At 40.6% G+C, this 12,911-nt stretch overlaps 1 protein-coding gene across 1 annotated transcript; it reads left to right on the forward strand.

Annotated features, from left to right (window-relative positions):
• The first annotated feature begins 3,296 nt into the window (after nt 1-3,296).
• Nucleotides 3,297-12,467, forward strand: LOC128412856 (OX-2 membrane glycoprotein-like). Its single transcript, XM_053386328.1, has 5 exons — nt 3,297-4,132; nt 6,623-6,958; nt 8,085-8,402; nt 9,877-10,028; nt 10,900-12,467. Exons 1-5 carry the CDS (start codon nt 4,081-4,083, stop codon nt 11,002-11,004), a joined length of 963 nt encoding a protein of 320 aa, XP_053242303.1. The 5' UTR covers nt 3,297-4,080; the 3' UTR covers nt 11,005-12,467.
• Nucleotides 12,468-12,911: the final 444 nt, after the last annotated feature.

A 12,911-nucleotide genomic window follows, 5' to 3' on the forward strand; every position in this document is an offset into this window, starting at 1 on the left:
TCTGCTGCAACATAAAAACCAGAGAAGCTGTTTGAGAATGGAGTTCAGCCACAGTGTACAAGTACTGTAAATGCTTCCCCCTTCTGAATATCTGTTCCCTACCTGAGATGGGAAGACCTCTCCCAGATCAGGGTAATAGCTGAGTGGTAGAGCATCTGCTTTGCATGCAGAAGGTTTCAGGTTCAATCCCAAACATCTCCAATAAGGGCTGGGAGAGTACTCTGCCTAAAACTCTTGGAAGGCCGCTGCTATTCATTGTAGGTAATTCTGAGCTAGATGGTCCGGCTCAGTACAAGGCAGCTTCCTATGTTCCTTAGCACCCATTTCTCCAACTCCTTGTTTCATCTGGGTGTCTTACTAAGGCAGAGGCATGTCAAAGAGAGATAAACTGATCTTACATACAGAAACTCTTACATGAATGGGTGTGTGAAGTGATTCGCGGCACAGTAGCAAACACAAGACATTGGAATTGTCTTTCTTTGCATTGGTGTCCATTTTTATATGAAATAATGCCCACACCCCATCTGGATATGAAATGGTCCTGCTAATAGGGAAAAGGGAAAGTTTCAGTATAGTGAGGAGAGCCCACAACTTAACATAGGAAGCGACCTTATGATAATGAATTAATAGAAATAACGAATTAATAGAAAAATGCATAGAGTTCATGAAAGCCAAATTGGACGGCATCGTCTAGTGGATGGAGGGCTTATCCCTAACACTTCAGCCTCATCCCAAGGAAGTCCAGCCTTAAGATGGTAGAACATCACAATCCTTCAGGTTTAGGATCCCTCTTCTGTACATCTAAGTTTGAGATCCTCAGGCATTATTAAACCTAGCCTTTGTCCCTGGCAGGGACTCAAGGTGGCTTACAGATAAAATAAGAACAGTTAGAAAAAGAATAATTAAAAAAACAATTAAACATTAATAGAATTAAAATTATATCTACATATCTATAGCTATATATTATAGATTAAAAGCATGCAGACGTAGGATGCCAAGTATACAAGAAGCCTTGTCTCCCGACATCATTTTATAAGTACAGCTTTTATTAAACCATTGAAGAAGTTTGGTCCATTATCTGCTTGAACTGGGAAAGTCTGAGGTTAAATCTGGAGCTGGAATAACCTGAATCCCCTCCCACTTGAAGTAACACTAAATGTACCTTTCTTTGGTTCCTTTATTCCCCATCTCTTCTGTGAGAGTTTTCAACTTCTCCTTCCTTCCTTCCTTTTTTGAGTGTGTTATAGTAATTGCTCTGCCAATAACGTTAGAAGAGTGAAATCCCGTCAGAAGGTATTCTTTCACATGGTTTCCATAACCAAAATCAATAGAGTAAAATGACACAGCAAAGAAATTCCCCTTTTACATCACAGGTAGGTGTGTAGCTGCCAAAGAGATAAATGATGTCACTTCTTCAAAGTGATATGTCAGAACAGGCTAATTGTGGCTTTCTAGTAATGAGAGAGGAAAGACCCAGGTGATATGGCTGGGATTCTTTTTGGGGGTTCATCATGATTCATCATCTGACTTTCAATGTGCATCACCTTATCTCCGGCTAAACATTTTGCCCACGTGATAAAATAGCATAAGAGAAGTTTGCTCATAAAACGTACCACACAATGTTGTTCCTCTTTCGTTTGCAAAGCAGCCTGATGTCCACCTCCTCATTTTTCATCCAGTGTCCCCAAGCACAAAAATAGAAATAAATCCTGGAAGAAGGTTTAAACAATCATGTTACAAAAACTGTGTTTTAAGGAAATAAATAAGAAGAAGTTGGTTTCTTGGGGATACAGAACTGTGTGTACGGTAAACTTTTTGCTATCTAGTGGTTTCTGGGTGTTTTCCTTTTATAGCACATATCGTAAACTGACAACATGTGGTTTTGAAGTATGATGAATTCTGCAGCCAAAGTGATTAGTAAAATGTTTCTTCTTTAGAATGCTGTGTCATGGATGTAACACTATTGACAGGGTTGCCATACGTTTAGGAATTCCAGGACATGTCTTCTTTTTGGGGTCCTACATGCCCACCTGGAGAGAATTTTACATTTTAAAGCAAATGTTCAGGATTTTTTGTTTTTAATTTTTTGGGGTGTGTGCAAGGGCAGTTCTGGTTCAGGTTCTGGCCCTGGCTTGGCTCTAAAAAAGCTCAACAACTTTTTGTGTCCGGATTTTTACCCCTTGAAATATGGCAACCCTACCATTGACCTTGTCTGCTATGTATGAGACATCTTGGGTCTGTAGAACCAGCTGAGCATTGGAGTCCATAGAAGCTCAGGGTAAAACATGATTAAATTCAGTGCAATAAACAGTATTTGGTCTTACTAGTCTTTTGGTGTCTGGCCTACGAGGAGCTTATGCTGTTGTAGGAACATAGGAAGCTCCCTTATACAGAGTCAGAACATTATTCTATATAGCTCAGTACTGTCTACACTGGAAGCTGCTCTTCAGGCAAGGTTTTCTCCCAGCCCTACCTGGAAATGTTGGAGTTGAACCTGAGACCTTCTGAATACAAAGCAGGTGCTCTGCCTCTGAGTTTTGGCCCTTCCCTGGTAGAATCTCACACTGACTTGGGCATATAAAGGCTAAGAAAGTGCAGGGCTAATTGGCTGGGCATCTGTCTCCACAATTAAATATGTGAGCACTCATGGTAAAAGGGGCCAAGCAGGGGTAGCCAACACGGTGCCCTCCAGATGCTGCTGAACGACAATTCCCATCTCTCCTGGCCATAGGCCATGCAAGCTGCGGTTAATGGGTGCTGGAGTCCAAGAACATCGAGAGAGCATCACCTGGCTATCCTTGGGCTAAAATCTTGAGCCAATGCATTGCCTGAGGATAGCTTTAAAAGATTTTAGTAAAGGTAAAGGTAAAGGTACCCCTGCCCGTACGGGCCAGTCTTGACAGACTCTAGGGTTGTGCGCTCATCTCACTCTATAGACCGGGAGCCAGCGCTGTCCGAAGACACTTCCGGGTCACGTGGCCAGCGTGACGAAGCTACTCTGACGAGCCAGAGCCGCACACGGAAACGCCGTTTACCTTCCCGCTAGTAAGCGGTCCCTATTTATCTACTTGCACCTGGGGGGGCTTTCGAACTGCTAGGTTGGCAGGCACTGGGACTGAGCAACGGGAGCGCACCCCGCCGCGGGGATTCGAACCGCCGACCATGCGATCGGCAAGTCCTAGGTGCTGAAGTTTTACCCACAGCGCCACCCGCGTCCCCTGATAAAAGATTTTAGTTGGTATTTTAAAAAATGATTTTTAGATGTCCTTTATTATTTCTGAAGGTTTTAAATAGGTTTTTTTATTTTTAATTATCCTGTTTCTACTACTTTGTTGTTTGCTGCCTTGTGCTCTTTTGGGAAGATAAGCAGACTAGAAATTTGATTTCTTTGCCATTTCACCCCTCCGTCTCTCCTTCTTGGTTATAGACAGTGGGGAAGTCAGGTAAGCAGCACTGCCCTGCTGCCTACTATTGGAGAAGAAGTGAAAGAAATAGGTGCATATAGGCACATGTGGCGGCCTTGCCTGAGAGCACAGAGTTTGGGGGGGAAAGAAGATTTAGAGAAATAAGTGTTGCCATGGGTCAAAGTTGTAGTGTGCTCAGTGGTTTTATTTACTGTCTCAAGTGTGAGGAATCTCAGACCCAAAGGCCAGTTATGGCACTCCAGGCCTCTCTATTTGGTGCTTAAGACTCTCTCTCTAGGCCAGGCCCTTTTTGAGTGCTTTTGCCTGGCTAGAATGTGTCCCACATTCAAAACAGGGACAATAACATTCAGGAATGCAAAGATTCCTTTAGCTTTAATATGGAAATGTTTCTCTTCTCACTATCCAAAGTCCTGAGATATGAAAATATCAGATTCTTTTGAAATGGAAAAAGTTAAGACCAATTAATTTAATTTGTTTATAGTTAAACTGGGCCAGGGTGTGTGTGTGGGTGTGTGTGGGTGTGTGTGTTCAATTACCATCAAAGTGTAGCTGTTATGAAAGCCAGTTCCCCCTGGGAGTATCCAAAGCAGAAGTAGCTATATTTCTGAATACACAATGCAGAACTGATCAGTGGACAGCAGACTACAGAGGCAAGATGTACTCTGCATTTTGGCTCACCTTCGTATTCTGCATGATGGTGCTATCTGGTGAGTACTGCACCATGGCAAGCTAGTTTAATTCAGGCCCTGGGATGTCAGTGCCTGGAGTGGTAGGGCAACTGTTGGTCCCACTAGGTCTGATGCTACCATCCCCTTTTACATTTTTTGGTCAGGACTCCAAGTGAAAACTTGTGGGTTTGCTGCTATACGGCAGCTGTCCATTGCTCCTGGAGGTATTTTAAGGTAATATAGCGGTTGCTGCAACAGCAGCTGTTTTCAAAGTGCAGCTAGCCCATCTCCACTGCTGCTCATTAGCTTATGCAGGGAGTGGTTGCAGGAATGGGTGTTGGTGCTCAGCCCAGAAACATCAGCTGAAGTGCCTGCAGCAGCCACTGCTGTCTTTGTTTGTCGAGAGCAGTGCAGTGTAGTGCGGCGGAAGGTAGCTCAGACCTGGTTTTACCCTTACTGTATGCTGTTTTTATTTACAGATAAATGCACATACAGTGGTACCTCTAGTTACAGATGCTTCAGGTTACAGATGCTTCAGGTTACAGACTCCACTAACCCAGAAATAGTACCTCGGGTTAAGAACTCTGCTTCAGGGTGAGAACAGAAATTGCGCAGTAGCGGTGCAGCAGCAGCGGGAAGCCCCATTAGCTAAAGTGGTACCTCAGGTTAAGAACAGTTTCAGGTTAAGAACGGACCTCCAGTACGAATTAAGTTCTTTACCCGAGTTACCACTGTACTGTAGTTTAATTACTGTATTTGCAAAATCCCTGTGAAAATGCCACTGATTCTCTAGCACAGCTGTTCCTAAACCTTCCCCCACTTGAAAATGGCTGTGAGTCTTGGAAGACCATTTAATTATCTTTCTGCCTTTTGTAGCCATTGCAACACCACATCAATTTTGTTGTATTTTTATTCATTCTATTATTTCTCATGTATTGTACTTTTATTATATAACAATTTGAATTCCATTGAGTTCCACTTGTAATCTAATAAAACACAACAGAAGAAATAGAAGAAGCATTACAAATTACAACTGAAAATCCATATGGATATTTAATGTGATGGATGTGCCATCTCTCATCTTCAACCGCAAATCCATAGACACACCACAGACAACCTGATTGAAGCCCATGGACCACTGGTGCTCCAAAGACTACCAATTGACATGTAACAAAAATGTAACATAAATGTAGTGAACTAGACCCTGTAGTGAATGAAAATTATCTGTGCCACGGAGCAACAGGGCTGAGCCCTGCCACCTACTTTTTATTCAAGGTTCAAATCTGGAACATAATAGAACATATGGGACAAGGCGTCTCACATTTCAGATCCTGCACCAAGAAGGTGGTTGAACTGCTTTATTCATTCATTCATTCAGGAAAATGTATGAATTGCTAAACAGAAAAAGTAAATATCGTAAGTGGTGTACAGAAAACGATTATAAAATAATGATCAATAAAGACTCAGATGAAATCAGAAACACTTTTAAAACAAGTCTACATAACAGAACTATATGTCTGGGCTAGAGGTGAACTCTAGGGACTAATGCATCATCTCTGTGTCATTCAGGTGGGCCCTGAATGCTGTTCTCTATACAGCTGCCTTCAGCTGTTTCTGACCATAGGTTGTGTCTCCAGAGCAGCTTATCACTTATCATATGATGCATCTATTCTTTTGTTATTGTACCTGTTCTGTCACTCTTATACATGTTGCTTGCTGAGAGTGTAGCTTTAAAATGAAGCTTAACATATTTCGAAGTCACTTCCAGTTCTTTGATTCTCTGATTTAATGAAAAAAGTACCTCTGAGCAGGTGAAGTGTGCATTTCTTACATCAGTGATTATGGAGAAATATTTCCAGATCAGAGAATGTTACTTCAACACAGCCTTGAGTTTCCACATGACTATCGAGAAGGTGGGAAGTTTGCAGTGTGTTGCTAAAGCTGATGATAGATGCTTTGTTTATTAGGGATGCTTTGTTTATTATTTAGGGATGGAAGAGTTCACATTTAAGATCCAGTTCACATTTAAAGTTGGACCTACTATATTTGCCCTTACCAAAACAGGACATGAACAGCAACGGAAATCAGTTTAATTTTGCAGTGCAGTTTTGCAGCCAAGTAGTGTGTACAAAAATGCACATACTAGGGTATAGTGTGTGTACATATGCATATATTAGTGAAAGGAAGATATAAAAATGCATTTGGGGAAATTATTTTGCAAAAATTGGTATATTAGGCAAAATCTGCATAGAAACAGGTACATTATGTGAGCACGGAAATGTAGGTGCTATTCTTGAGGGCTATAAAAAACAGATGTGGAAATTTGGAGAACTGAGCTTAAGATAGGAGAAATGAGAATCCGAGATTGCCAAATTTGATCATCCTTATTTATGAAAATTCCATAGGCATCTGGTTGGCCATTGTGAGAACAGGATGTTGTGAGAACAGATGGACCTTGAAGAATTTTTCTTATGTTCTAAGCATTTGTTGAGCTCCCAAGGATTTAAGCAGTCTTGGCTTCTTTTGCAGGTGCAACACAGGTGATTCACGAGCGGTTTCGGAACATCACAGCAGGAGAAAATGTCACTTTGCAATGCCGTCTGGCCAAAAAGCACGACGTTGTTCAGATCACCTGGCAGCAGGAGCAGGGGGAACAAGAGACCAACATGGCTACTTACAGTGAGGCTGGTGGCACTACAATACTGAGCAAATTCAAAAGAAATGTCCACATGTCCCAAAGTGGACTGATGGTTTCTGCTATCACCTTCCATGCTGTTACACTCAAGGATGAAGGCTGTTACAAGTGCATCTTCAATGTATTTCCCATAGGACCCATCACAGGCAGGACATGTCTCAAGGTCTATGGTAAGAGTCGTATGATCTTAGAGGAAGGCCAACAATGCCATATTATTTCTTTTCAGCAAGCACATTTGTACTTGAAAGGGCAACGTTTCCTACATCAACCCTTCCTATGCTCTCAGATCAGCAGAGGGGGCTCTCTCTTTCTTACATCCAATGGCAATGACAGATACAGCCTTCCCTTGGTGGTGCCTTATACTTATGAGTATACCAAGACCTCTTGCCATTTCAGCACCAAGTGAAAGATGTACCTGCTTTCTCAGGCTTCTTAGTTTTTTTTTTTTTTAATAAATTTTTATTAATTTTCCAACACATATTAAATAACAATACAAAACAATACAAAAACAAACACACATATAAACATGTATAATTTCTTAACCTTCTTTTCCTTAAACCTTCTTTCAGCGACTTCCCCATACCTCCTTTTTCTGCATCCTTGTTTTAAATTTTTCCAGCAACCTCTAATTTTATTTACCTATGGCACTTCCTTTAAATCCTTTTTCCCATGTCCAATTGTTTATCGCTGCAATTCTATTTTACATTACTCAAAACATTTTAGCACTCATTAATTTTACAACAGTTCTTAAGGTAAACTTTAAATTTCTTCCAGTCTTCTTCCACCGTCTCTTTCCCTTGGTCTCGGATTCTGCCAGTCATCTCAGCCAATCCCATATAGTCAATCACCTTCGTCTGCCATTCTTCCAGTGTGGGTAGTTCTTGTGTCTTCCAGTACTTTGCTAAAAGTACTCTTGCTGCTGTTGTCGCATACATAAAAAACATCCTATCTTTCTTTGACACCAATTGGCCTACCATGCCCAAGAGAAAGGCCTCTGGTTTCTTCGCAAAAGTGCATTTAAGCACTTTTTTCATTTCATTATAGATCCTTTCCCAGAAAGCCTTAATCTTTGGGCATGTCCACCAAAGGTGATAAAAAGTACCTTCAGTTTCATTACATTTCCAGCATTTGTTATTGGGCAAATGGTAAATTTTTGCAAGCTTGACTGGGGTCATGTACCACCTATAAATCATTTTCATAATATTCTCTCTTAAGGCATTACATGCCGTAAACTTTATACTTAGTTTTTAATTAGCAGTTACAAAGACATTTTAACTAGCTTCTTTTATTTTAAAGCTCTAACACAACCCCAAGTGATGGTGAGGAGTGTATTGGATCCAGGCAACCCTGAAGAAGAAGTGCTGGAGATAAGCTGCACAGCAACAGGGAGACCAGCTCCAGAGATCACCTGGAAGGTCACCAAACCTCTTCTGGTGGAGCCAAAGCAGTATGTCACCCAGCACCTAAACCAGACAGTGACTGTTGTCAGCAATTTTTCTTATGTCTTCCTCAAAGATGTCTGGGACAACACAATAAGCTGTGTTATTCATCATCCATCTTTAAACACGGAACAAGAGGTGACTTTACCTGGGATTATACCTGGGATTATACATGGTGAGTTTGATGATTCTGGGTTTAACTTACTTACTTTTTTAAAAAAGCTGATTGCATAGAACATTAAAAAAGAAGAAGACAACTTGATTGCAGGGTGTGCCCATCACCTCTAGTCTTTTAGCCACCTTTCTTCAGGGTGCTTGCAATTTTGTGGCCTGTTGTGATCCGCATTGTTGGGCACAGGTTTCCCCATGAGTGGAGAGTCCTGCTTTTGGCCAAATCAGTAGTTCTATAACATTTCTTTTACTTGGCACTCCCAATATTTTTTAGCACCCTGTAGAATATGCATCTTCTAAATGCACCACCAATCCCACAAACCATGGATTTTTTGGGAGGTGGGGTGGACGAAAGAGATTTTGAAGACTGTACTACACTTTTGGAATAGCTAAAAATGAGACATTGTTTCCTGGTTGGTTGAAAGAAAGGCAGCTTCACAAATCATTATCTTACATGTGTTAAAATCCAGGACAGAAGATAGGGAGTGAAAATAAAATGATGTCCTTGGCTGTTGACTGTGCTTCTGGCTGTGTTGTTTATATAATCTTGAATCTTTCCATGATAAAATACATACAGTGATACCTCGGGTTACATACGCTTCAGGTTACATACGCTTCAGGTTACAGACTCTGCTAACCCAGAAATAGTGCTTCAGGTTAAGAACAGTTTCAGGTTAAGAACAGACCTCCAGAATGAATTAAGTACTTAACCCGAGGTACCACTGTACGTTTATAAAGAAATGACATGTTAGGAAACAAGATGGTACTTATGCCATGGCACTTCCTCAGATACTGTGCATATGCCAGTGGTAACAACAACAACAACAACAACAACAACAACTTGTATGACCAGCATCCACACCTGCCTACAGCACAGATGTTATAGTGCTGCCAAAATGCACACCTTTCGTAACACACAGTGTAGATCTTGGGGATCAGTTAAAGAAATGGAGGGACAAATCTATCAGTTTCAGTCTCTCTCAGTTTCTCATTTTCCCAGTCTGAGATACATTTTTCCACATCAGTTTTTAAGTCCTCGTCCTTTCAACAGCATTTTAGTGCTAATGTCTCATAATGTACAAATGTCTGTATGCACATTTGCATGATATACACATTTTACAAGGCAAGTTCCCCCAAAATATTGTGTTTTAGTATGCTATTTTCACTTATATATGCATTTTTATGCACACATTCCCCCAACATATGTACCTTTGCACATGCTATTTGGCTGGAGAACTACAGTGCAAAATTCAGATAAGTGTAATTTTTGAAGGGTGGCTGTGTTTTGGTTCATGTATTGTTTTGAAACTACTAAGTGAATTGAAATTCCTCCCTATTGGTATACATCTGCTGAGCTTATTATGTATAGACATCAAGCTATTTTCCACTACTTTTTCTGTTGCTGTTTCAGTAGCAATTCTTATTATTATTTATTTATTTATTTATTTATTTATTTATTTATTTATTTATTTCTGCAGTTCAAAATGAAGATCTGCTGCCAGGAACTTCTGCCACTATTGCAATTTGCATTTTGGTGGCCATGTTTTCCCTTGGTCTATTGCTCTTTTTTATCTGGTACCGTTGGAGGAGGCTACACCCAGCCAATGAGAAGCAAGACCTTCTATGCATGGTAAATATATTGATTGATTGAGAAAGTAAGAAAGAATTTGACAAAGTTGTACAAAAAAGTTTTTTTAAAAATATATATATATATCCACAAGACTTAAGATTTCAGGCTTCTAGACAGCCAGAAAACTCAATTTCAAAAAATAAGATTCAAAAGTTGAATATGAATTCTGAAATATTGCTGCATTTTGTTTTTTGTTTGTTTTGTTTTAAAAACCTCTAAACTAGCTTATACTGCCTATCTGGGCACAGTAATGCCTACTTTAGTAGCAAAAGTTTACCATCCAGCCTCTTTTATGGTCTAGATATTGAGGCAATTGATTTTGCTGTCCTACAGAGCATCCTTAGGTGGCAACCATCATAAAGTTCACTAGTAACTTGGCACCTCAGAATGTTTGTAATGCTTCAACATTCTGTAGAAGTGACAGAGAAGGAAGAGAAAAATTGGTACAAGCTTTACAGCAGGAATGGTTCATAAACTTTCCAGCTTAAGCTGCAATACTAGATGGTGCCCTTTCTCCATTCCGTGTATAGAAGTCTACTGGACTCGCAGTTGAATCTGATTTCAGAACTGGTGATGGAACAGCAGACTAGCTTAGGGGCTGAAGGGTAGACTATGTAGTACATGCAACTCCAATAAAGGGGAACATTGAAGCAGGCCACCAGTTCTTACCAGCACCTGCTCTCTGAGGTCCTCTGCGTAACAGTAGGGATGGCCCTGCTGCAAAAACTAAACTCCTTTGCATCTTTAGAAGTCATCATACTTGCCCATGGCTTGAAGCCAATATATGGTCAATGTGAGAAGATATTCTGAAGAGAACACATTTACGTGCAAAAGTCACCATCTTTAAAGTAAAATATGTCTCTGTTGATAGGTTCTTCCTGTATGTCCTGGATGCACGACGGGTGCAAGATATTCCTATACTCAGGAACACGTTGTAGTGGAACCATTTCCTGAAGAAAGCCCTCTGAACAGATGAAATATATTTTGGACAAACAACACCAGACTTTTTAGAATGTGAACTCAGAATGTTTCTGTGTGAACAGAGAATTGCCTGCTGGATTCTATATTACGTTCATATAAAATCTTCAGTAGGATCTTCAGGAATTAAGCTACATTGCCCAATATTATGATTATTTATTTGAAAAATCTGTTTATATAGACTAGAATAATAAAAACAGAACATATTTATTTCCTACATATTTTATGCATTGTGGCTACTGGAATTCTGAAACTGTGAACTCCGAGGGCCAGTTTGCTGTTGTGACACTTAAAAATGCAGTGGAAATTCAAATGAAAAATGACTCAGTCCATCTGATAAAAGTGAGACAGACATGACTGGCTTGAAGATAAAGTTCTGATTCTGTTGCTGGGTTAAGGGAGGTGACATGTATGGAAAACACATATCAAAATACTTCAAGACCATTAAGGGAAAAAGGAAACTCATTGAACCTTTTTACATCATGTGTATATATGTGAGGCAGTCACAATAAAACAGCTCACTAAATATTGAGAAAGCTTGGGTGTATATGTTATATTGGTGAATCATAATAAGAAAAGAAAAAATAGATGATTCTCATTCACTCCCACCTTTGCTAGTGACCAGGGCTGCTCCCTATTTTCTGGTATCTAAACCTGGTAGAACCCTTCTGCTTTGCCTTTTGGAAAGATGCTAGGATGCTTTTAAAAATACACCAAAGGGTGGTTCTAAGCTGGAGTTGACCTTAAAAGCTCTAAACCATTTGAGACCAGCCACCTTCTCCCATATATACCTACCTGAGTCTTGAGATCCTCTTCAGAGGTGCTTCTTCAGATGCTTCTGGCAAGTGAAGTGAGACAGGTGACTACCGGGAAGAAGATGCTCTTGGTGGTAGCAGCCGGTTGTGGAATATCGTAGTATTGTAGAGTTGGAAGAGATGCTGAGGGTCATCTAGTCCAACCCCCTCTGATGTAGGAATTTCAACTGGCTGTTATAATTAAACAACATGAGGAATCACAGTTCTCATAAAAGTGTCTCAGAAGGTGGCCTCTGAATGAGATTGTTATACTTGTTGCTGTTTTATATAATTAATTTGTTGGTGGTTTATATGAGAAAAAGTCTCAAAGCGACTTTCTAAAAAACTTTTAGAATCCATAGTTTTAACGGCGTTAGCAATGTCCCAGTAAGCCAAAGGAGTGAGAGTTAATCATAAAAGGAAAAGGAGACAAAATCATTATTAGCCTAAGCTTCCCCGTGACGGGGTGAGCTCCCGTTGCTCAGTCCCTGCTCCTGCCAACCTAGCAGTTCAAAAGCACGTCAAAGTCCAAGTAGATAAATAGGTACCGCTCCGGCAGGAAGGTAAATGGCGTTTCCGTGCGCTGCTCTGGTTCGCCAGAAGCGGCTTAGTCATGCCGGCCACATGACCCGGAAGCTGTCTGCGGACAAACGCCGGCTCCCTAATGGTCAGGGGTCCCTTTACCTTTACCTTAATATCTCCAGGTGGAGATATTAACATACCTTTTCACAGGATAGTCTTGTGAGGGGACCTCAAACTCCCAATTCTTGCAATGTTCTTTTTGTCAGACCCAATGCATAAAACTGTGGCTCCTATTTAACTGAAGTCATTGGCTATATAATATTTTATTATGCAGTCACATCATATTCCATTTTACACAAATAATACCAAGAAGAGGGTTGTATTTTCTTGGGCTTGAGTGTAGTTGTCATTTTCAGCTAAATGACTCATCGTTGGATGGGAAGAGTGTCTGATGCCATCTGGTGGTGCTTCTGCGATCAACAGCAATGCAAGCTGAAGTCACTTCTGAGCTTCTTAGAGAAACACCACAGACTTCACCTCTTGCATTTTTGGTCTTCCTCCCTCCTCCACTATTTACATTCCCCCCCCC

This window comes from Podarcis raffonei, chromosome 4, assembly GCF_027172205.1.
Source record: "Podarcis raffonei isolate rPodRaf1 chromosome 4, rPodRaf1.pri, whole genome shotgun sequence".
Classification (NCBI taxonomy): domain Eukaryota; kingdom Metazoa; phylum Chordata; class Lepidosauria; order Squamata; family Lacertidae; genus Podarcis; species Podarcis raffonei.